We start from the raw sequence: 25,656 nt of genomic DNA, 5'->3' as shown, positions 1-25,656 counted from the left end.
CTTACCAAATCAATATATATTTTTAAATGCTCCGAAGTATAGAATGTAAGAGCAGTCAGTTCAAGTTGAGTCCACTCGTCTGTGCTGTTGTTTTGGATGCTTGTTAAGACAGCGAAGACAAGAAAGATAAATTCAAATATTCTTCAGGATAAAAAAAACAAACAAACAAAAAAAAACAACTTTGTAGAAAAGTCTGACCATCTTCTATGCAGTTCCTTTTACAATTATTTTGTAGACATGAGTGGGAATAAAAACCAAGGCCAATTTTTGTTTTTGATTTGTTCCAAATTATGAATCACCATCACTAGACATAAAACCACAAATATAAACTACTTGACAAATTACTTTTTACTTTAGTCAGAAGTCAAGTTACTTATTCTCCATTATTCACTGATAATTGAAATCTTTACTTGATTTCTCAGCCATTGAACTCAGAGGCTACCAGGGATATTGACTGGAGGTGCTCCTCATTCACTTAAACTAACCCAAGGCTTCTTAGTGGAGCACTATTCATTACTTCTAATTCTCCTCCGTGTCTTTACCGTTAGTTATTCTTTTGCCATCTTTAGGCCAGTTGCAGTTTTTATCACTTTTCATTTGTGTTTTATAATAACCAAAAAACTACATATTTCATAGGCTATTTCCATAGTTTCAAAAAGACTAATCTGAAGTGATAAAAATGGGTCAAAGCAACACTGTAGATCCTACCAATTTATTTTGGGAATATAGGAGATATTTAAAATTCTTTTAATTGTGCTAGGATACTTTAATATTAATATTTCAATATTCAGATGCAATTTTATATTTTAAATATAGCCTTTTAAAACTGCTCTTAAAGATTTTTATATATTTTTTAACTAAAAATTATGTTTAGCCAACACTTCTATATTCCTTTGCTGGTTTGGAATGAGGTTGGTACTTGAGGTTGGTAGAATTAGTAAAGGCGGACACAAAAACGTCTTGAAATATGCCAGAGAAAAATTTAGTTGAGGCAATACCCCACGATTTAAAAACTATTTAATGCCAAAAACTCTCAATTATTGGCAATTCAGAACATAATGAGTTTTTTTTCTTAAGAAAAGGAAACCAGTAAGCATATTTAAGGAGTTATGTGACTAATAATTATTCATTAAGACCATTAAAGGGGGTTGTGATTCCCAAACCCTGGTTGTCAGACACAAATAAATCCCCATTAATTGCTCTAGATCTGTTGACATTTGCTACATTGCCTTAAAATTTTGGTTTATCAGGAAGATAAAATAGTTACTAAAATTTAAAATAGAGCTATCTACTCAGATTCCAAGTCTATTACTTTTTTAACTTGAAAAACTACATACTTTCCTACCCTAAATAACCATCAGTGTAGTACTTCTCCCTTTACCATCCACTCTTTTCAGAGACTTAGATGCTTGGCAAGGCCTTAAAAAATGCACATAACAGAAAATATAAACATGTTTTATGAACTTTTGTATTTTTACTGTACCTGAACTAGTGTTTTAGTCTCTGAGAGTGGTTTTGATTTTAGTAAAATCAATAGCAGCTGCTTAGGCAAAATCAGAAATATTAGGTGAAATCCACCTTATTTATAGAGAAAAATATGAGACAAGATTTAGAGGGATGACTTGGGTCTAATAAGTTCATCATAAATTACTAAAGTACATCAAATACATTTGCACCAAAGACATAATGGTTCCTTAAAATTTTATTAAAATGATGACATTAGCAGATGGTATTCAATAGTAGGCTATCTGATATATTATTTATAAAGATTATGTCTTTTAAAAATAAAAGTAAATATAGATATAATTTACACTATTTATATTTATTATTATATTTAAACTATTTACTATTTATATTTATATTAAAAAGACCTATATACTATGAAGAAAATAAAGTCTAGGATAGACCCCTGTGATAAAAACACTATCCTAAATAGAACTCCAATTATCCTGTAATAGAAATATGACATCTTTCCAAACTTTATTAGCAATTTTAAAGGTTGTTATATGCAAGAATTTTACTTATTTTGATAATTAGTATCAAAATTTGGTAATTTTCATGAATGTGACTTTTTAAAAAATTTTATTTATTTATTTGACAGAGAGAGAGAAGAAGCAGGTAGAGTAGCAGGCAGAGGCAGAAGGAGAAGCAGGCTCCCTGCTGAGTAAGAAGCCTGACTCAGGGCTGGATCCCAGAACCCTGGGATCATGACCTAAGCCAGCCGAAGGCAGTTGCTTAACCAACTGAATCACCCAGGCGCCCCTAAAATTTTGATAATTACCCGATATAGCATAAGCTTCAGGATTACTTCAAGCAAAAAGAAATATTGTTCAAAACATAGGACTAGAATCATACATAACTTTCCAGAAAAGAACTGCTTGGTATATTAAGTTCTTAGACAACGTTGAAATCTTTGAGAGATTTGAAAACACAAATTGGAAATTCGAATCAGCCCAAACTATTCGTAATTCTTTCAAGTCTAACTTTTCCAAAGAAAAATAAAGAGATACCACTCAAAAAAGCTCGTGGGATGTATTGTCATATTTTCAGTGTTTCCTGACAATGTCCACTTCATTCTGTTATTAGGTATAAAATGTGGCAAGTTGTCTCAATGTGTGCCTGTATTGTTTTCCAGGTGAACAGAATGGTTCTACCAAGATTTCATTACAGTTCACAGTTGGTGCTTTGTAATTCTATGTAATTTTAATTAAAGAAGAATTCTGAAACAGCCTCCCTCTGTGCTACCTACAAGCATACAATTAGCAGAGTACAGTGTCTGCTGTGAACAGTCAGTTAATGATTTCAGTTTAATAATTTATTACTGCTTCTTCGTTGCCAGCCATCCTAGGAAAATAAGCTAAAACCATATATAGCAAACAGACATTTAAAAATGGAAGATAGTTAAAAATTTCAAAAGGATTGTTTTCTCTGTGTAAGCGTAACATCTCCTCAAGCCCCCACATCTTTACAAATGAGTGAATACCATTTTCCCTCCTAAGGATTTAAGGAGAAAATAAATTTAAGCTTTCCTTCTAAATGTAATTGTGTCTAATGGATAGTTTTGATGTCAAAGTATCCTCCTCTTACCACTTAAAAATAAGACACTCTTCTCAAGTACACTCTTGGAGAGGAAGGAGGGGATTATGGTAAATTTATATACTGGTATTAAGTTAAATTTAAAATAGGCTTTTAAAAAAGTCTGAATTCTGCAGTGAGCTGTTTTCCTAACTTGCAAATCTGGACAAATGAGTTGAGCTGCCATTTCTGATCCTAAAAGGATTTTTAGTTTAAGGAAATCACTATTATAGCAGTAGAAAAGTTGAGGCATTTATATTAGTCACCTTTTCATAGGAAATGTAAAGCAGCATCTAAGTAATCACCAGATTTTTCAATGAGTTTATATTATATTAGTCTATTCTGAAAGTTGAAACCTCAGTTGCAAAGATGTAGGAAATTTAAGTTTGATAAAAAATGCCAAAAACAAAGGAACAAATCTACACTTTTAAATGGTGTTTTTAAATATTGTCATTAACAAAAAGAAAATACACTCAATCTAATTTAGTTTCAGTTGTGGGTAAAAGACATAATAGGCTATTATAGAACAGTAATGTTTGATGTGTGTATGTGTGTATTCATAATCATATACATACATATATAATATTTTAATACTAGTTAGTTAAAACCATGCCAATATAAAGTGAAGTACCTACCTCTCTAGAAATTAGGGCATTTTTAATACCAATTAAAATTATCTTATGGTTCCCTTATACATTATTTCTAGATCCTTATTGAAAATTACAAAATTTGGGGAATGTGTCTTAGAAAAGCAAATGCAGTTGATTAAAAGAGCTGTCAAAGTCACTTTAACATCATCCTTAAAATTGGGTACTTTATACCTGGTCTTAGCTGTATTTTATTTTATGTCTACATGACAAAATCATAGAGCGAAAATGGGACTAGGAAGAGTACAGGAGTTACACAAAGAGATGAAAAATTTAGTTTGTTTTCTTCTTCCAGAGGGCGGGGTTGGTGGAGTGAGCAGATAACCCAGACTTAATGAATAAATACCATTGAAGTGACAGTACCCTATGTACAACAACAAAAGTGCAGATTATACAGCCTAAACATTCATCTGTCAGTTGGTACTTAAGTAGTGAAATGAAACTTTTGGAACCTAAAACACGGTATCGTAATTATGTTCACAAATTAGAGCATAAATTATTCAATATAATTATGATGCATTCAATAAAACCTTTATGGTAAATAAGAAATTGAGAACCAGAGTGTTTTATTCACAATAGCAGTGATAACATTGTCCTTAGCCTATCGCTCATAAATTCCATATGAGGTCTATGACATTGAAAAAAACAAACTAGTTCTAAGACCCATTGTCATTCCTCCTTTTTGTTCTACAGTCACTTTAGAAATCAATCAAAAAGCACTAAACTTCACACCCATTTTCAATATGTCCAAGTTTTATAATTCAGTTTATAATTTTAAACAAAATTTTTGGCTAGAAAACAGTGAATACCTATTGCTATTTTCACAGTAGCTTTAATATGAGTTGCTGAAGAAACACTTTAACAAAACAGCAATTTGAAGAACTATATTAAAATCATTCTCTTTTGTCCCTAAAATGGAAAATGTATTCTTTGCTTCATTATGTATGTTTTTTGAGGATAAGGACAATTGCCAACCATTTGTTTTTCAGATATTCGGGACAGTGGGGGTCCCAAACCAGTGATGGTGTATATCCATGGTGGCTCATATATGGAAGGTACTGGAAATTTATATGATGGGAGTGTCTTGGCAAGTTATGGCAATGTGATCGTCATCACAGTCAACTATCGACTTGGGGTGCTTGGTAAGAAATCTCTTCTTTTCACCATTAATCCATGAAGTATGTGGTAGTTTGTTTTTATTTGTTTTGTTTTCTTTGCTTTGTTTCACTCATGTCTATGCTTGTTGACTTCTTTGAACCAAAATTTTTGATATTTTTAATAAATTCTGTAAGTGCGTTCACAAATTACTTGATGGAAGACAGGTAGGGATGATTTTAAAATTTGAAGGTAAAAGATAGTGAAATTATTCACACTGTTGAGTGATGTTTTCCCTGGTTTCACTTGATAGATTTGTGAAAGGCAACAATTCCAGGGCCTTTCTAAAGAAGAATTAGTCCCTGGACAAATTTTTCCTTCCTTTTTTTTTTTTTTTTTTTTTTTAACAATGCCATGAAATTGCCTGAAATTTGACATGAGTTTAAAAAACAAGTTTATAAGTCTCTTCGAGAATATGTGTATGGACTGGCTTTGTGAAAACATTTTCTGTCATTTTGGTATAGGTTTGGGTTTTTAAAAGATTTGTCAGGTAATAATTACAAATATTTGTCTAAATGTATTTACAGTGAATTATTTGCTTTGGAAAACATTGATTTTATAAGGTGATAAAGAGTTCAAGTCAATAATGTATACTCATGTAAAACAAAGTCAAATTGGATATCCTTGGTTTTGAAGAAAATATAGGGAAATATTATTTGTAAAATATCAAGTACTCTGAAATAGGCATATTGTTTTATGTAATAACCCATTATTAAAAGGTAAACTTGTATAATTTTATTTTTATAGTATTGACATAATTATGGGACTAAAATTACTTTATCATTTAATAAGACACATATATTATGGTATTTTAGTTAAGAATATTTGCTGACAGAGTACCATTTATCATAAAAGATTTCATCTTTTTAATCTTAATTGTTAATCTTAATCTTAATTGTTTTCAGAATCTTACCACATACTATATACTTTTTAAAGGCGTATAATTTATGCTGTTATTTGCAACAAAAGTGCACCTCACACTTTTAATCTCTGAAAGATTTTTAAAAAAGAATTTATGTTTTCCTTTATAGTAATTGTTCATATCATATATTTTGGTCTTTGAGGAGCAGTTATTTTTCCTCTTCAGTGTTAGTTACTTCTATGTAATTATAAGCCTATTTTCATGTCAATATTAAGATATTAAAAAAAAAGCAATAGCTTTTGTCGATCAAGTTTGTATGTCTTGGGGACGAAGATATTTTAGCAATGCAAAGTGAAATCTTGATATGTTTCTACTTTGTTATTTTGAATTTGGAATATGGTGGATAATGGATATACTATGGCAAATGTAGGTGTAAAATATTTCTGTAACATTTTTCAAGTACACTTTAGTTCCAAATAGTGTCTGATCAGGCATTGCTTCAGATGTTCTTACAATTTCAGTGGGCAAGCATGAATGTTTTCCCAGCAATGAAAACTGTATATTGGAAAGTTGTATGAAGAGATGTTCATAATCATCTTCTTAATTTTAAATATCAGTGTTGTCCTTTGGTTTTTATGCAAGACTTTAAAGTGAGAATTTTCAATATTTTAATATATTTAATTTTATTATAGTATTCTTTATAGCTTAGTGGCTTTAATATTATTTTCATATTTTTCTGAATTTTTTGAGTTAAAAATCCTGAAGCGGTGACTAGTTTGCCAATTGAAAATTTAAAATGAAATGCCACATTCTGTACAGCAGTATTTTCAAGGACTTGACCATCCACTTAATCATATGTATTTATTTTATCAAAAGAAGTCTTTTAGTCAGATCTTCTTATGTTGCCTCATTCTGTTAGAAGTTGTACTCATATGAAGTAAGATTCCATAAAATGAACTGTTACATTAATAAAGCTTCTTAAAATAAATATAAACCTTATATTTATTTTAGTAAAGTATATAAATTTTAATAAATATAAATAAACAAAAATAAAAAGCCCATTTTTTATGTATAACTAACAAGGGCCTGACTTCAATCCAATTTGAATCCTATATTTATGTTCATATTCTATCCCTAAATACCACGCCCTGAATGACTGAATTGCAGGAGAATAGACTCAATAACTAAAAAATGAAGAAATCAGTCAATTGCTTGGTCTGTATAATGGCAAGCAGAGTTGGTGTTGATGATGGATGATTTTCTCAGTAATAGTTCAATATTTGTTCTGCTCTACTGTAATTTAGGATTTACCTTAGAGTTTGCTCCTTTGTTGCTCTTAAACATATCATATCCTGATAACCAGCATTAAAGACCAAGTGTCCTTTCTAGACCTCTCAATATGATAAAGTACAAAACTCTGCTAGTGAACATTTTTAGGTGCATTTTGGAACACTAGTTCTGGAAGAAATGCATGTATCTGGTCACTTTGTTCCTCAAATGTGTATTGGGCCTTGTGAAATATATTTAAATGAATTAATTCATGAGAAATAAATTATTGAAACATTTGTTTCAGCACACTTTGCATGTGAGGTATACCACAACCAGAACAACAGCTCATCTGACAACAATAGTCTATAGGGTTCTTGCTGTTGTTAATAATTTGTATAACAGTAACAAGGTAAGCCAAGGTTTCTTGGGTGTGGGATCCAAAAGTATTGCTGTTTAGTTTTCATTTGGGCGAGTGCTGGAAAAGAGTCGAAAGTAAGATTTGGTCCCACAACAGAGGAAATCCTGAGCTATGTTTTTTTGATTTGGATGCTTTGGTGTAAAGGATATGAATTTGGGGGTTCAATGTACAATTTGTCTAATTGCAAGACCATTGCTCTCTGAAGATTGACAGAAAAAAAATCAAGATGTCTGAAACAGGTAATGTAATTCGTGTTGATTTGAATTTGCCATCCCAGAGGAGAAATATTACAGGCTTTATTTGTTTGTTTGTATTAGCAATAAGTAAAAATGTGATAATGTTTTAGTAATAAAATTCATACAGCTATCTAGAGGCAAGATTCCAGTTTAAAGCATTTCATGTTGAAAAAAAATTTTGTTCACTGCAAAGTAGAAGTGATATAGAAGAAAAATTATCTCCTATTACAGTATTGCTCTGATGAATCTAGAAACAGGTGGGAGTTAGTTGGTCAACTGGGACCTTTCGTGATTTCCTTTAGAGTGTTGACATAGACTACCCCTATTATAATATTGGAAATGCTATTAGTGATCATAAAGAAAGCTGCTAATAAGGTTGAAAAAAGCAAAGGGGGTACAGGGCACTGCCTGTACTTCTCTCACTTCCCCTGTTTTGTCGGAGCGGTCTCTGTAACTGTATCTCATTCAGCTCATCCATCCAGCGAACATTTAGACTTTCACTTCTGGTTGTATACATTCTCTTTCCTCAGCCAGTTTTAACTCGCCATCCTCTCTTATTTAGCATATTGTTACATAGTTTTAAAAAATACATTAAGACATAATTGTTAACAGAATTATTTTTAAAATTATATCACATAGTTAATGAAACTATCATAATGGAAATTTAGGGAGAAATGTTTTGATTATATGCCCTTAAAGGAGGGAAATAATGTTGAATATTATGGTTGCAAATGGGATAAATATATATGCTTATGGACGAAAAGTGGAAGGAAATAAGAAATAAATTGTTCACCATTAGGATGGGATATTGTGCAATTAACAGTTTTGAAAATAGAAACTATCCAAACATGTTTTCAAATCTCAAAAATGAAAAAATAATGCATGAACTAATTTTGCATTAAAAATGTGTCTCAACTGCCTCTTTAAATTTAGAATAAAGCTAATAGTTATTTTTAGAGAAAATGATAAAGTTTTATACCACTGTTAAGAACTAATTTAGGCAAACAAGACTTTTATCAGATGGAAGTTTAATGTTACTTTTATCTTGATATGGATATTTTAGAGACAATTATGTGTTCATAATTCTAACCCATGTGATTTGGCAAATTTTAGGAATCTAGTGTTGTACTTAATAATCTAGTGGCTCTCTGGGAAAAAAAAAGTTGAAGTTCATTGGCCTATATTTGAAGAATTACACTTTAGCTCACTTTATAATGCCATATAGGGCTAAATCATTTAAATCAAGGTTTTTTTTTTTTCCCCATATTTGAATCTGAGGAGGTTAGCAGCAAGGAGATTGTAAAATGTAGGTGATGCTTATGATTTAAAAAGAAAAGCATATTAACTTCTGAAGTAGCACAATGTTTTGTCATTATTCTTGGTATTTGCTGTGTCTTTTTTTTTTTTTTTTTTTGCATTGTTTTAATTTCAGTTTGGCTCTAAGTCCTAAAACAGACAAATAAAAATCTTTAAATGTGACCGTGTATTTGGGAGTAGTATGTAATAGGATACCGAATTTTATATGATGTTCCTAATGTTTTCCTGGGAGGTAGACAATGGAGGCAAGCTGTCTTTGACAAATCAAAATGTCTTCATGGAACTGGTTTTATTTGAATGAGATCATGAAAAGCAATTTATCTCTGGGATTAACTGAAGGGAAGAGAGAAGCACTTTCTTTCAGTTTCCCTTTATTTATTCATATTCTTTCTACTTCATAAAAGTGGAGATAATTTGTGACAAAAGCACACATATAAATAAATTGTATAAAGGAGTACATATACTATAGAAAAAGGATACAGGAACTTAAGCCATGAACATGCATTGATATTGAATATAAATATATATATCTCAATTTCCTAGAAGAAGGATAAAAAGCATAGTGAATTGAATTTCATAATCGTTACATATAAATCAATAAAAAATGCACAGCTTTTTCTCAGTATAATTTAGCAAAATTTATCATATGGCTTGTTCTTATTTGGAACAATGAACAATATGAAACCATGTGATGGTTTTGATGTCATTAGGAAATGCAGATATTCTCAGTATATGATTACTTATATTAACCCTCTGTAAAAGCCAAGGACATAATAATAAATGCCCATAATTTCTATAATGTCATTTCAAAAGACCTAACCAAGTGCAATTCAAGGAAGATATTTGGTGATTTCACTTATAATAGGATAGAGCTAAAAACCAATTGAAAGCAATGGACAGTTAACTTGGTCCATAGATTTATTTTCTCAATTATCTTATATCAACTGGGTTTTAATAAGGGCTGATGGTAATCAATTTTAGATTGACTGCTAAAATGAGCTACTAGAGTAGCGATATCGTTTATATTTTGGAATAAAGAAACTTAAGACAAATAATGTTACAGGGCAAAGTAGACTATTTTTTCACTATTTTATCTGCTTCCTCCCAAATGATATCAGGTGGTTTGCAATAAAAGCAATTATTTAATTACGCCACCAACTTAGAAATAAACTGAAAGTAAGCACGTCAATTAATGTATGTGTTAATTAAAAGAATTTTTTTTCCCAAAGTGTTTTTTTGGTACATTCGTGTAGCCATTCATTGATTTATTCATTCATTCATTCAATATAAACTGAGCAATATTATGTATCAGGCATTTTACTAGTTATTAAGGATAATGTGAAAAACATGATAGGCATGATCCCTGCCATCCAGTAAATTACTAGCTGTTAGGGAAGAGAGAAATTAAATTAATAATTATACAAATGATATCTTTTACATAGATAATGATTTAATGCAGTCAGCTTTCTTTACAATTACCTGGATGGTAAGTACTAGAGAAATGACAAGTGCTAGCCTATTCTAGACACTCAGAAAAGGTTTCTCAAAGGAAGTAACATTCAAGTTTCAGTTTCTTATATTCTACTGAGAAGGCCTTTATCAAGATTCCCAAGGACATCTAGTTTGTTAATTTCACTGGCCACTTCTCTGTTCTTATCTTACTTGATCTCTCCATAGTGTAGGAGACAGTTAACTAGTCCCTTCTTAACATGCTTGTCCTTGGCATCATCCCAGGATTACTTCCTACCTCACTGTCTGTGCCTTCACACCCTCCTTCCCTCCTTCTCCTCTTACCCCATCTCTAAATGTTGAAATGCCGTTAAGCAGAATTTTTGGCTCCCTTCCATTTCCTCTTTTCAGTGTCTCCCCAGGGGACTTCATGCAATGCTCTAAATCTCCAAATACCATCTCTTTGTAAGTGACTTCCAAAACTGTATCTTCAGGACTGCCTATTCCTCAAAACTTCAGACTTATATACTTGTTTTTAAAAAAGATTTTATTATTTATTTGAGAGAGAGAGAGAGAAAGAATGCCCACATTAGCTGGGGAGAGTGGGGGGGAGTGGACATAGGGAGAAGCAGATTCCCTGCTCAGCAGGGAGCCTGATGTGGGGCTGGATCCTAGGACTCTGAGATCATGATCTAACCAGAGGCAGATGCTTAACCCACTGAGCCACCCTGGTGCCCCCAGATTTACCTACTTCTGCCTACCAACACCTCCATGGGGCTATCTAACAACTTTAGTGGCTAAAACATGTTAATTTTCACAGGTGTGTATTTCATTATCTTCCACATCTAGATTGTTATAATAACTGCAACAAGAGCAATAATCACAGTAGCCACACTCATTGAGGATTTGTTGTATTCCAAAAGCTGTTTTGAGCAATCTATATTATTGGCATTATTAAATTTCCACAATATGCCCAGTTCTATAAGTGCATGATTAGAGAGGTTAAGGGACTTATTTGAAGTCATACAGGTCAGAAGGCATTAAGTGGTGAAGCCAGGCTTCTAACCAGGCAGTCTTCTCTTCAACACAATACTGTACTAATGGCACTGGCACTGCCATCCTTCTGGATGATCAAGTAAAAACTGTAGATTTTTCCTGATTTGTCGCTCCTCTATGTTCAATAGCCAGTTCAGCTTCTCTTACTGAATTGTTCCAACATACATCCTGGATCTGCCTCCTTCTTTCCATTCCCCCCTTTACCAAACTAAGCTGAGTCTCCTTGAACTTCTGTAATTTTCCTCTTTCATTTTTGCTCCATACCTATAATCCATTCTCCATACAGCAAAATCAGATTATCTTTTCACAGTGTAAATTATACCAGCTCACTTTTCTGCTCACCACCCTCCACTGGCTTTCCATTAGTCACTTAAAATAAAATTCAAACTCCTTCCCTGACCTACCTAACAAAACCTTTCATAAATCTGTATCATGTATCTTTATCTCTTTGTCTGTTCCTCTTGTACCTATATCTTAGTTCATCTCAAAATGCTCTACATCTCAGTCCCAGCCACTTTTGTTCTTCATACACATGAAACTCATTCTCTTTTTAGATATTTTATACTTGCTGTTCGCTTTGCCTGCCCCAGAGCTGTGTTAGGACTCATTCCTGCCCTTCTAACCTTGGCTTGAACATCTCTTCTCAGAGCAACCATTCATGTTCAACCAATCTAACAAGAACCACCACGTCACAAGTCATGTACTTTTTTAAAAAAATTCTTTGCATTATGTTGATCATACCTGATTATTTCCTATTTATATTTGGATTGTTTGATTTATTATAGTCTGGCTCTCCAAAGCCTAAAACAGTACCTGACACATGAGATTTGTTCAGAAAATATTTGTTGAATGGATTTAATGTGAATCCAAACAGTCAGCAGGTTTTAATCCAATGTGGTCATTGAGTGGAGGGTGAGGCTGAGTTTTAGGCACAGAGGAAAATCTGGGTAAACGACAAAGAAAGAGAGAAGTTCGGTGTGTTAAAGGAGCTGAGTAAACTTGGATGGGATGCTTGGACTAAGGGGTAGGCAATGTCAGATAAGGTTGAAAACAGGCAGCAGGCCATGCAGAATCTCATTAAAGATGTAGGACTTCTAAGAACAATGAGAAACAATGATAGAACATTGAGCAGATAAGTGGCATGATTAGATTTGCATTTCAGAAAGTGTGTTGAGCAGGCCTAGACTTTGATCAACGTTGAAAATCTGCTATGGATACAAAAAATATGGCTTGTGCCTTATTAAAGTGAGATGCTTGGTAGAGGTGAATAAGGCAGATACTCTGCTCACAGAAGATTGAGGGACCAGCTGAAACTTGGCTGACTAAGGTGACTATGGGAATCTGTCTTTTATATAAAAAGCAATATAGAAATTTTGCCAATAGTGGAATGAATGATAATAGAATGAATCAAACCAACATTTTGCATTTTTACCACAGCTGCTTATTTAAATGACTTATTTTGCTTCTAATTATCTTACATCTCTTAATAATGGAATGAATCAAACCAGTATTATGGAGAGCTCTTTTGAATTCCTGCTTTGAAGGAGTGTGAATCAATATGATCTGTATTATTGCAGAGACTGGCCAATATAAGAGACCACAATAAATTACTGTATTATGATGCCTCCTTATTTATCTTTCCATGTTATTAATATGGCCTTATTTAAGCTCTTAGTTGACTAAAAATAAGTTTTGTTTGTTTTTTATTAGTTCTGGGAGGAAGTTGGGAGTATGTGGTTTATAATTTTCTTGAGGTATTAAGATCAGACCTCACAACTTGGAATAAAAATTTCCTTCATTCCTAGTCAAGGCGTTCTTCTGGATCCAGAATTGTACAACTACTTTCCAGCACTCAAAAGTTTGCAACTAACAAACCATAAACAAAAAGATATTCAGTTTCCTTTTCAGAGCAAAAGTCATCATCTAACTCAGTCTTTCATTTATTCATTCAATAATTCAGAGGCATTTGATAAGTGCCCAATATAGGTTCCTATTAGTTTGGGGGGGGGGGGGTCGTCTGTGCTCATAGTGTAAAACAAAACAAAACAAAAATCAGACTCAATCCTTCTTCTCTGGAGAAATATTGACATAAGGTGTATTGACATTAGACAAATTAATAAAACTATTGGTACAAATTTCGGTAAGTCCATTCCAAAAAGATCAGAGTGTTAAGAGAAAGAATATTTGTGGAAGTGAAATGTAGAATGAAGGCCTCAGGAAACATTTCTTTGTACCTCTCACACTAGCATAGTCGTGGTTTTTTGATTTTTGGTTTTTTCCCACCATGCATTTACAAAATTAAATACCAAAAAACAGATAAAATATTTTGAAATAGTTTTAAAAGGATGCAAGATTAGAAGCCAAATAAGCCATTTAAACAAGCAGCTGTGGTAGAAATGCAGAAATACAAACAAACAAACAGACCACCCACAAACAACCAGGCACAATTCTCTATTTAAATTTAATGAGCAAAACTGGTTTGTAAAGTACACATGCACAGTGAAAGGATCCCAGAGGAGTGACTAGTCCTTCACTAGTGGATCTATCGAATGAGAATATAACTGTAGGACTTTCTAGAGACCACTGAAGATTTTTGCCCTCACCTGCCCTATGTTGCCTAGAATAGCCATGCAATGTAGTAAGTTAGTCGTGTAACTGATTTTTTTTTTTTTTTAATGGAGATACAAGTATCTTCTCCCAGTATCAGATTTTTTCCAGTGTGTTCCAAACCAAGTGAGAGCTTGCATTTTGCTTTTTAGTTTAATTTGTTTTCAAAGGATCCTTTCTTTCTCTGATGATCCCTCAATATGAAACCAAAGCTGTACTGCCCCCACCTTCCCAAGACCTAGGGCCATGATTCTTGATATTCTATCTACTTTCACTACTTTGCCTTAAAAAATATACTGCAATTTCATCTGCCAGGACACCCTATAATGTCTTTCTCTTTCTAAAGTTCTTCCTTAAATAATTTACTCCCATAAATATTTGGATATTGTTCCTTTTTCCTTTGTCTTTCTATTTTTAATTGACACAGTTTATTTTAAAAAAATAAAAAACAACACCTTATATTTGTCTCCTTATTTCTATTCCTGTTGCTACTAACCACTCACCTTGATTACCAGGTTTTCTGGCTAACCCCCGAGCCTCCAGACCCAAACTTACATGCCAAATTACCTTAAAAATACCTTAAAGATGTAACAGAACACCAGCTTTCTTTAATTTTTCTCTGCTCTGTATCTCTAAATATTTTTCACCAACTCTGGGACCCATTCCAGATTTTCCTGCCATTTTAGGTCTGCTGAAGTATGTTGCTTCTCTTCTTAGCAAACTGTATCTTCTATTAGTTTCTGGAAAGTCCCTTACAATCAAGCCAGCCTCCTCACTGCCCGCTGGGATCATTTCCAACTGCTTGGTGGCAAAATATACCCACCTTGCCCAATCTACATAGCCCAGCCATTGCCCCACCTTCTACAAAATTCCCTCAAGCTGGATTCATCTATTTCTTCTGTCCTACCTCTACAGCTTACACAGCCTACCCTTCACTTCTGCATGCATAAAACCAACTCCACTTGTTATTTTGTGTGTATTAACTGCTTAATATTGTAGATGCCTTGCCACCCAAACTAGAAAATAAAAACAAAATAAATAGAAATCTGTTTTTCCAATTTCCTTAAGCCTAACACAGTGCACTGCATACCTAATTCAAAAGTCATCAATAAACAGGCAAGTTAATTCACTTTGTCCTATTCTTAGCATACATATGCATGTCCTAGGATACAGAGTAGGTACGAAGAGTGACTGATAGTGGAGAATGTGGGTAGTAAAGAGTACCAGCCATGTGCATGCCAGGCCTCATGTCTAGTCCCATGTCTAGTCCCACAATAGATGAGGTAAGGTCTTGTTGATGGTAGTAATACTTGGCCCCCAATAACAGTAGCACAAAAAGTCCTTGATCCTCTGGAGAGATGCCTTGGGTACTGAAGCCGTAATGCATGACAACAGTAATTTGTTTTAAACTGAGTAGCAATTTTGAATTAATCATACCTTGATGATTTACATTATCCTGTTTCCTGTGTAGCATATGATGAGTGAATATGTTGGTGCTCATGGGCATTAGATAAACATGAATATAGTGATGAAAGACAAGTCTGAATTAAAATACATACAATATTAAAGAAAGGATAACTTGATTTTATGTATGGAAGGGGCTGTGAAATCTGTTTTTAAACTCAGTTTGAAGTTGTTCTTTTGCAAAGTCAAGGAAAAAGCAATTTTGTAGTTTCTTTCATTTTGCCTTTTGATACTTCACCTGTGTTGAATTTAATTATAGGTGCTCAATTATTGCCACAAACAGAGGTTGGGGTGAGAGATCTTATATTGCCTATTGATTACTCACATACCCACCCATTTTATCTAACAGAACAATTAGGACTATAAATTTAATTTTTTTTCTTAGAAAAATTTTCCGAATACAAGACAAGTTATATCTCTCAACTGATCTATGTATGGACAAAGTCACCATTTAAAAACTTCTCTGATGAGCTGAGGCATATTCCTGAGAAAGACATATCCAAGAGAAATATTAATTTCCGTCCTGATATTTGCTAGTTTCTTGCATTTGAGCTTTGCAAAGCAGTACCTTTTCTAGGAGACTCAGTTCTCTTAAGAGACTATGTAACATATTCAAACAGAAGTAAGTTATTTAAAAAAATTTGTGTTAATATCATTATAATTTGCAGCATTTTTTTCCTGGCAGAAAAGAGTATGTCATAATTTTTTGTCATTTAATTATGCTAGAAATAAGTTTTTTGACTTTGAATGAAAATAAGCTTTAAGAAATATGCATTCTTCCCTTTTAACATAAATAAAAAGATTGCTTAACTAGGTAGTGTTTTCCCTTGAAATATATCACAGTTGAATCTGTCTAAAGTCAATAAGAAATATGTTTTTCAGAATGTGTTTTTGACCCTTCTGTTTTAAAGCTCATCTGTAATATTTACAAAAGCAGACAGTTTATAGTCTACAGTTCATATTTGGGTTTATTTTCTAGAAGATGTTTAGAAGGACATCAGGCATGTGTAATTTTTCCCTGGTCCCAGACAATTCTGCATGCGAATGAGTACTATCCACATATTTTCTTAATAATATTTTGTCATAATTTGTATAATTGTGATATTTAGAAAGGTAATTAACTGTATATTTAGTAAACTTACATATTTTTACCTTTCCATTTTCCAGAGAGTATTTGTGACAGGTTACGAGAGTATATACAATAAAATTACAATAAAAATGAATCAAGTCTAGAGAAAAGAGAAGATCTGGCAAAGACAAGAAAACATAATCTCAAAACGCTTCTAGGTTGATGATTTGCACTCTGATTTGGAAACTCTGCCAAGAGTTATTTATTTCTCACTATCAGAAGGGATGTAAAACAGAGAAATCAGAGGTATTCTAAGCACTAATTTTTTCAAAAGAATTTTCTCACATGGGAGTTTATATTAGGGGACAATTATAAAAATAGAATTCTATGGTGAAATGTTTAAAAATAAGCAGCCCAAATCCTGTTGTTTAAGTTTGGTCATGCATCATACTTAAGTGTGTTTTATTTACCTGTAATCACCTACTCTATGCGTTACCTCTTCTCTGCTTGTCACTGGAATCCAGTGAAAGGGATCTTTCAGATTCAGAGAAGGTGGGGGCAGGGGAGATTGAAAATAAAGCCATGTAGAGAGATGGATTTTCATACTACACTATTATGTATTCTATTGGTAAATTTCCTAATTGGATATTTGTTTTGTATGAGAAAACTACCAATTATTTTACTTAGTTAACTGATAAGTATGGAAAGACAGAGTCTGTAGGTTTCTATAAAGAAGAGCTTTTCTGTGGCTGGCCCAGATCATCTGCTCTTTTTAAGAGGAGAGGATAATTTACTATTTTCTTTTTTAAAAATGGAATCATATGATCAAGAACCCAAATTTGTTGTTTTCTGTCACTCTCTTAAAAAGATCAACTTGTTATATTCTTCTTCTTTTCTCTTTCCTGTCCTTTGCTTTTGGTCCAGTTTTTACATAGAAGCAAAAAAGTCTTTTTTTTTTTTTTTCTGAAATAGAATTAAAATTGGGTAATTACAATGTAATATCATGGGACTTAACGCTATATGTCAGTGGTTTCAGTAAGCTCTAAAAAATCCAGTTAAAAATATCTTCACCTTTTGTTAAAGTTTTGTGTATATGTGTATCTTTTATAGTTTAAAGAATTGATCTATTATTCTAGTCTTGAATCTTGCAAAACTTACAGACCTAATCTTTATTCCTTTTAGAAACCTCCCTATTAACTTTGCTTCTGGATCAGATGTCTAGTAGAAATATAATGCAGTCATACATGTAATTTTAAATTTTATAGTGGCTACATTAAAGAAAAGTAAAAAGAAAGACAAAATTACTTTTAAAAATTATTTTACTTAGCCTAATATTCCATTCAGCCAAAATGTCATCAATTTTAGATGGAATCGACATAAAATTATTAATGGAACACTATGCATTTTTCACTCATTAAAATACTTTTATACTTATGAAACATCTCAATTCAGATGCTACATTTCCAACAGAATAAAGTGGTCCTGCAAAAATAATGCAGTTGTGTCAGAAAACAATACTTGACACTGCTTTACTCTTAAAATTTTAAATCAACTAAAATGAAATAAAATTAGAATTACAGTTCTTCGATCACACAGGTCACATTTCAAGTACTCAAAAGTCTAATGTGGAGAGTGGCTACTTACTGGACAGTACAGCTCCAGATGGTAGTTACTTTGCTTTTTTTTTTTTTTTTTATTATAGTCACCTGTTTGGTGAATTTTTGAAGCAAGAACCCTCATGAATATATCTATAAATTATATTCCATATACCATGGTATTAATGGGTTATGTATTATAAAAATACACAGAAGATGGAAATTTTGAAGATGAAACAGCACTTTAAAATAATGAGTTATCTTACTCATTTTTTAAAAAATTATTTTACTGAACTAAAGTTGATGCATAATGTTACATTAGTTTTGGGTGCTTATTCATCTTTTTAAACACATCTTTTTAATTTAAAGCTATATGCTTAAACAGGCCTTATTATTATTATTATTATTTTTAAAGATTTTATTTATTTATTTGACAGCGATCACAAGTAGGCAGAGAGGCAGGCAGAGAGAGAGAGAGAGGAAAGCAGGCTCCCCGCTGAGCAGAGATCCTGATGTGGGGCTCGATCCCAGGACCCTGAGATCATGACCTGAGCTGAAAGCAGAGGCTTTAACCCACTGAGCCACCCAGGCGCCCCCAGGCCTTATTATTTTTAAGATATCAGGTTTACATTTTGTTATACAGAGATTTGGAAGACTGTTTCTAAGATCACTTAGTATTTAGTTTTAATGACTGTTAGAGCTAAAAGAAGATGATTTAAAGAGACACCAAAGTACACATTTAAGGAGAAGTTCAATGTTATCATAATGTATTTTAAACAAAATAACAATCTTCCTGATAGTTCTGAAGACTAAATTCTTGATAGATAGGACTAAATTGTCATAGTTTCCACCTTAGAAGGTGACTTTGAGCTCATTCTTAACACATTCACACACAAAAAGTTTCAGCTTTGTCCTTTTTATGACTTACTGGTACCTGTGACATCTTCAATCTGTAGTTTATTTGCAGAAATCTTTTGAAGCCACTGCCCTCCCCGTCCAGTGACTGTGAATGTTATTGTAATTAGATAACATAAATGACACATTTACCTAAGCTGGCTCATGTAATTTGCAACATGCCTTACAACAATGGAATAAACACCTCAATAAGTCTAGTTATTATTTGTCATCATATTATTGACTATATTGCCCAGGCCGCATATTACATCCCCATGACTTATTTGATAAATGGAAGTTTGTATTTCTTGATCTCCGCCACCTATTTCATCTTCCCCAGTCTTTCTCCCCAGTGGTAATCATCAATTTGCTCTATCTATGAATATGGGTTTTATTTTGTTTTGTTGGTTTGTTTTGCTTTTAGATTCCACATATAAGTGAAATCATGCAGTATTTGTCTTTCTCTGTCTGACGTATTTCCCTTAGCATCAATACCCCTAAAATTCATCCATGTTGTGGAAAATGGTGAGATGTCATTCCGTTTTATGGCTGTGTAGTATTCCAATGCGTATATGTAATCATTCTTTAGTTGTTCATCTATCAGTGGACAGTTTGGTTGTTTCTGTACTGGCTTTGAAAATAATACTCCAGTAAACATAGGAGTACATATATCTTTTTGAATTTAGTGTTTTTATTTTTTTTTGATAAATATCTAAGAGTAGAGTTGCTGGATCATGCGGTAATTCTATTTTTAATTTTTTGAGGAACCTCCATACTGTTTTCCGTAATAACTGCACCAGTTTACATTTCCATCAACAGTGCATGAGGGCTCCCTTTACTATATGTTCTCAATAGCAGTTAACATTTGTGTCTTTTTGACAGTGACCATATGTTGGTGTAAGGTGATATCCCATTATATTTTTTATTTTCATTTCCCTGAAGATTAGTGATATTGTGCAGCTTTTCACATACCTGTCGGACTTTTGTATGCCTTCTTTGGAAAAATGTCTGTTTATATCCTCTTCCCATTTTGTACTCTTTGGGATTTTTTATTATTGAATTGTATGCATTCTTTATATATTTTAGATATTAACCCCTTATTGGATCTATGCTTTGCAAATATCTTCTCCCGTTCAATAGATTGTCTCATTTGTTGATGGTTTCCTTGGCCATCCAGAAGCTTCTTAGTTTAATGATGTTTTGTTTGTTTGTTTTTGCATTTGCTGCCCTTAACTTTGGAGTCACTTCCAAAAGATATCTCTAAGACCAATGTCAAGGAGCTTACTGCCTATGTCTTCTTCTAGGAGTTTTATGGTTTCTTAAATCCAGGTCTTTAATCCATTTTGAGATAAATTTTGCATAATGTATAAGATAGTGGTTCATTTTCATTCTTTTGCAGGTAGCTGTTCAGTTTTTTGGAGACAGCTGTGTTCACTGCTACACCACCAATACACAAATAACACCATTTATTTAAATGATTGTCCTTTTCCCATTGTATATTTTTGGTTCCACTTGCATAAATTACTTGACCATATATGCATGGGTTTATTTTTGTGTTCTCTATTATGTTGCATTGATCTATGTGTTTTTTTTTAAATGTTAAAACATACTATTTTGATTATTATAACTTTGTAATATAGTTTTAAATCCAGGAACATGATACCTCTAATTTTGTTCTTTCTTAAGATTGCTTTCAATGTGCCCTGTTTTTTGTGGTTCCATACAAGTTTTAGAATTATTCATTCTACTTCTATGAAAAGTGCCATTTGAATTTTGATAGAGGTTGCCATGAATCTATAGATTGATTTGGATAGAATAGGTCTTTTAACGGTATTAATTCTTCTAATCCATGAGCATGAAATATCTTTTCATTTATTTGTGTTTTCTTTCATCAATATCTTTATATTTTTCAGTGTACATATTTTTAACCTTCTTTGTTAAATTTATTCCTAGGTATTTTATTCCTTTTGATGCAATAATAAATGGAATTGTTTTTTTGGATTTCTGTTTCTGATATTTCTTTTTTTTTCTTTTTTTTTAAAGGTTTTATTTATTTGACAGAGAGAGATAACAAGTAGGCAGAGAGGCAAGCAGAGAGAGAGAGAGAGAGAGAGAGGGAGGAGGAAGCATGCTCTCTGCTAGCAGAGAGCCCGATGCAGAACTCGATCCCAGGACCCTGAGATCATGACCCAAATGAAGGAAGAGGCTTAATCCACTGAGCCACCCAGGCAGCCCCTCTTTCTGATATTTCATTGTTATCATATAGAAATACAATAGAGTTTTCATATTAATTAATTGATTTTGTATCCTGCAACTTTACTGAATTCATTTATTAGTTTTAATAGTTTTTTGGTGGAGTCTCTAGGGTTTTCTATGTATAATATCATTTGTTCTGCTTTTTCTAGTTTCTTTAGGTGTGAAGTTAGATTGAGATTTTCTTGCTCTTTGAGTTAGGCCTATATTTCTAGTTACTTCCTTCTTTTGGATGCATCCCTTAGATTTTAGCATGTCTTTTTTCTGTTTCCATTTGTCTTTACTTATTTAAATTCGCCCTTTGATTTTTTCGGTGACCAATAGTTGTTGGGTAGCGTGTTATTTAATTTCTTCATATCTGTGAGTTTTTCAGTTTTTTCCTTTCATTTGATTTCTAATTTCATACTTTTGTGCTCAGAAAAGATGCTTGATATGACGTCAGTTTTCTTGAATTTATTAAGATTTGTTTTGTGGCCTAACACAATCTATCCTGGAACCAAGTACACTTGAGAAGAATATGTATTTTGCTGCTTTTGAGTGAAATGTTCTGTATGTGTCTCTATTAAGTCCATCTAATCTAATTTGTCATTTAAGGTCAGTGTTTTCTTACCGATTTTCTGTCTTGAGGATCTACCCATTGATATAAGTGGGATATTAAAGCCCCCTAGTATTATAGTATTACTATCAGTTTATAGTTACTCTCTTTTTCTTTCTTCTCTTTTTCTCTTCCTTTGTGGTATGATGTCCTTCTTTAGTGCTATGTTTAGATTGCTTTCTTACTTTCTTTTGTGTATTTACTATACATTTTTGCTTTGTGGTTACTCTGAGGTTCACATGTAACATCCCATGTATATAGCAATCTATTTTAAGTGGAAAGCAACTTAAATTTGAACACATTTCAAAATTGTACATTTTTACTCCCCCCAACCCATATTTTATATTTTTGGTGTTATAGTTTACCTCTTTTTATTTGTAATCCCTTAATTAATTTTATAGTTTTAGTAAATTTTACTTCTTTTGTCTTTTATCCTTCATACTAGATTTATGAGTGACCTCTCCACCACCTTTACCATATATTCACCTTTTCCAGGGACTTTTTATTTTTGTGTGTTTTCTTGTTGTTAATTAGTACCATTTATTTTCAGCTTAACAAAGTCCATTTCAACATTTTTTACATGACCAGTTGAGTGTTGATGAACTCCTTTAGCTTTGGCTTGTCTGAAAAATTCTTTATCTCTTCTTCAATTTGAATAATTTGCAGAGTACAGTATTCTTGGGTAGAAATGTACCTTTTAGAACTTTTAATGTGGCGTGCCACTCCATTCTGGCCTCTGAAGTTTCTACTGAAAAATTTGGCAATACACTTAGGAACTTCCCTTGGACGCAACAATTTGTCTTTCTCTTGTTTTTAAGATTCTCTTTATTTTTAAGTTTTGACATTTTAATTATAATGTGTCTTGGTGTAAATCTGTTTGGGTACAGTATATTTAGAATGCTCTGGGCTTGAATGTCTGTTTTCTTCCCTGTATTAGGGAAGTTTCCAGCCATTATTTCTTTGAATAAGTTTTCTGCCCTTTTGTCTCTCTTCTGGGAGCCTTATAATGGGAATGTTCTTTTGCTTGATGTTTTTCTATTGGTTTGTTAAATCATCTTTAGTTTTTGTTTCTTTGTTTGTTTGTTTTTTAAGATTGTATTTATTTATTTGACACAGAGTGGTCACAAGTAGACAGAGAGGCAGGTAGAGAGAGAGGGGGAAGTAGGCTTCCCGCTGAGCAGAGAGCCTGATGCAGGGCTCCATCCCAGGACCCTGGGATCATGACTTGAGCTGAAGTCAGAGGCTTTAAACCACTGAGCCATCCAGGCGCCCCTGTTTTGTTTTGTTTTGTTTTTAATTCTTTTTTTTTTTTCTTTTTACTGCTTTGGGTGAATTCCAGTGTTTTGTTTTCCAGTTTACTGATTTGTTCTTCTGTTTCATCCAGTCTGCTGTTGAACCCTTCTAGTATATTTTTTATTGTAATTATTATATTCTTTATTTCTGTGACTTGTGTTTGGTACTGTGAAATATATATATATATTCTCTTGGCTGAAATTTTCACTGTGCTCATCCATTCTTCTCCCAAGTTTGGTGAGCATGTTTAGGACCATTACTTTGAGTTCTTTATCAGGCTGATTACTTACCTTATCATTGAAGATCTTTTTCTGAGGTTTGGTCTCATTCTGTCATTTGGAACATGTTCCTCTGTTTCTTCATTCTTCTTGACTCTGTGTTTGTTTCTATGTATTGGGTGAAACAGCTACCTCTTTCCATCTTGATGTGTGGGAAACCCGAACCCCGTCTGTCAGGCTGAAGCTCCAGCATAAGTAACCGAGCCTTTCTTAGAGGAAGACTAGGAGCATGTTTCTGGCTATCTGTGCAGTATCCTGGGTGTGTGGCCTGCCAAGACTTTTTTCAAAATGTCGTAGTCCCTTGGAGCTCAGAATGTCAACCCTCTTTGCTACCAGGGCCAGGTGAACATGGAGCACCCTGCGTGTGGTTTGTGCATGTCTGTGGAGTTTAGCAGGGCCACTGGGAGGAGGGCATGCTCACCATCATCAGAAAAGCAACAGTAAAATGTCTTGGTTGCACAGGCCCACAAACTTCAAAGTGTTAACTCTTTCTGTGTGCATGTGCTCACCCAGTTTGGGGGCAAGAGAATGCCATGGCTATCTGTGCTCAACCATCCCAGCCCAGGAGCAGGGGATGACTGCAACTGCCCATGTTCTCCTGCTTCAGGAAGGAGGCAGGACAGTACAATGACTGCTTGCCTCTGCCTATCCTGGCAAGGCAGTAGAAGTGCGTTGTCTGAGTGCACCTGCCTGTACTAGCAGGGTAGGTAAAGAGCACACAGTCAGTACCTCCAACTCCGGAGAGAGCCCCAGTTGTCTCCTGCCTGCCCAGCAGATGCCCCCAAATCAACAAATGAATATCCTTCAAGTACATTCTAGGGGCTTTTCACACTGATGCTTTTGCTCTGTATCCTCAGGTGATTCAGGCCATATGTGAGCTCTTTAAAAGGGGAATCGGTTTCCCACAGCACTTTGGGCCCATAGCATATCAACCCCACTAGTTTTCTAAGTCAGACGTTTTTCAAAGTTCATCTCTCCAGTACAGATTCCAAGGGTTAGGATGCCTATTATGGGGCATCAACCCTTTGTTCCCATTGGAGAAGCTCTATTGGTAAGACTCTTCCCTGTGGGGCCCAGTGGCAACAATAGGGTTTTTTGCTGAGACTATGTCTCTCATACCCCTCTCAGTGTAGTCCTTTAATCCTTTGTCATGGAGAGTAGTTCATCTAGTTTTCAGATCTTTTTCAGAGGGAAATGATTCATATGTAGCTGTAGATTTGGTGCGTCTGTGGGAGGAGGTGAGTTCAGGATCTTCTATGCCTCAATCTTGGAACCCCCTCAAACACCATGATATTCTTAAAGCAGATTCAAAACTTTATATGGGTTCTTTCAGCTTTGTGAATATATAAAAACTCCATCCAACAATCTGGCAGTCTTAAAGTAGGCCCAAATAGCCACTTAGACCTCCTCAAACTGTGCCCAAGAGAAGAGCACAGAAAAACTGTGCCAACTAAAGAACAAATGTAAGAGTGGGGGGAATTAAGATCTCTATTTTAAAAATATTCCTCATTTTCATTCACTTCATAAGAATTCAAAGTATGCTTTATTACATTTCAGACTATGATACTCTGCTTAAAGGGACTGAGAAAGCCTTTTAGCAAAAACAACAACAACAACAACAACAACAAAAACAAAAAAACCAAAACCAGTTTTATGGAATGCTTTAAAATGTTGGTAGTATGATTAATTTTTATTTATTTTTTAAAACTAAATTCAAAGTCTGACCATTTATTTTTAAATGCCGTGATGATAATGACTGATAGGAAAGATTTTTTTCATATTTTGTGATAGGAAAAAACATAAAAATATGCCATTTCTTTCTATTTCAACTTGATTGTGGGTTTTATATCATTTGTTCAGCCTTGCTATTTTTGTAGTGGCTCATATCAGTAAAATATATTCCATACTTAAAATTTTCTCTTTTATTCTGTTTCCCCCCCAAATATAAAGCCTTTTATTAGTCAAAAGTAATTGATGTTTACACCCTGTTCTCCAAAGCTCAGGAAATTCTCAGCCAAATTAGTTGGATGATGATCTCTATTCAATGTGATTTTTATTTACATGGTGCTTGGTATACTGTCTTCTGCTAATGAGAAATAGATCGGCAAGATTAGATTTAAAGAA

General features: G+C 33.5%; 1 protein-coding gene across 7 annotated transcripts in view; it reads left to right on the top strand.

Annotated features, from left to right (window-relative positions):
- NLGN1 (neuroligin 1) overlaps positions 1–25,656 on the top strand; it is an 845,829-nt gene that overhangs the window by 391,036 nt on the left and 429,137 nt on the right. For all 7 annotated transcript variants that reach the window (XM_059163446.1, XM_059163445.1, XM_059163444.1 and 4 more), the window contains one exon: positions 4,712–4,864. In XM_059163446.1, coding sequence (XP_059019429.1) covers positions 4,712–4,864 — 153 coding nt within the window. The remainder of the gene's footprint in view (positions 1–4,711; positions 4,865–25,656) is intronic.

Source organism: Mustela lutreola, chromosome 2 (assembly GCF_030435805.1).
Source record: "Mustela lutreola isolate mMusLut2 chromosome 2, mMusLut2.pri, whole genome shotgun sequence".
Lineage (NCBI taxonomy): Eukaryota > Metazoa > Chordata > Mammalia > Carnivora > Mustelidae > Mustela > Mustela lutreola.
Note: the sequence above shows the minus strand (reverse complement) of the source record. Positions and strands in the feature narration are given on the sequence as shown.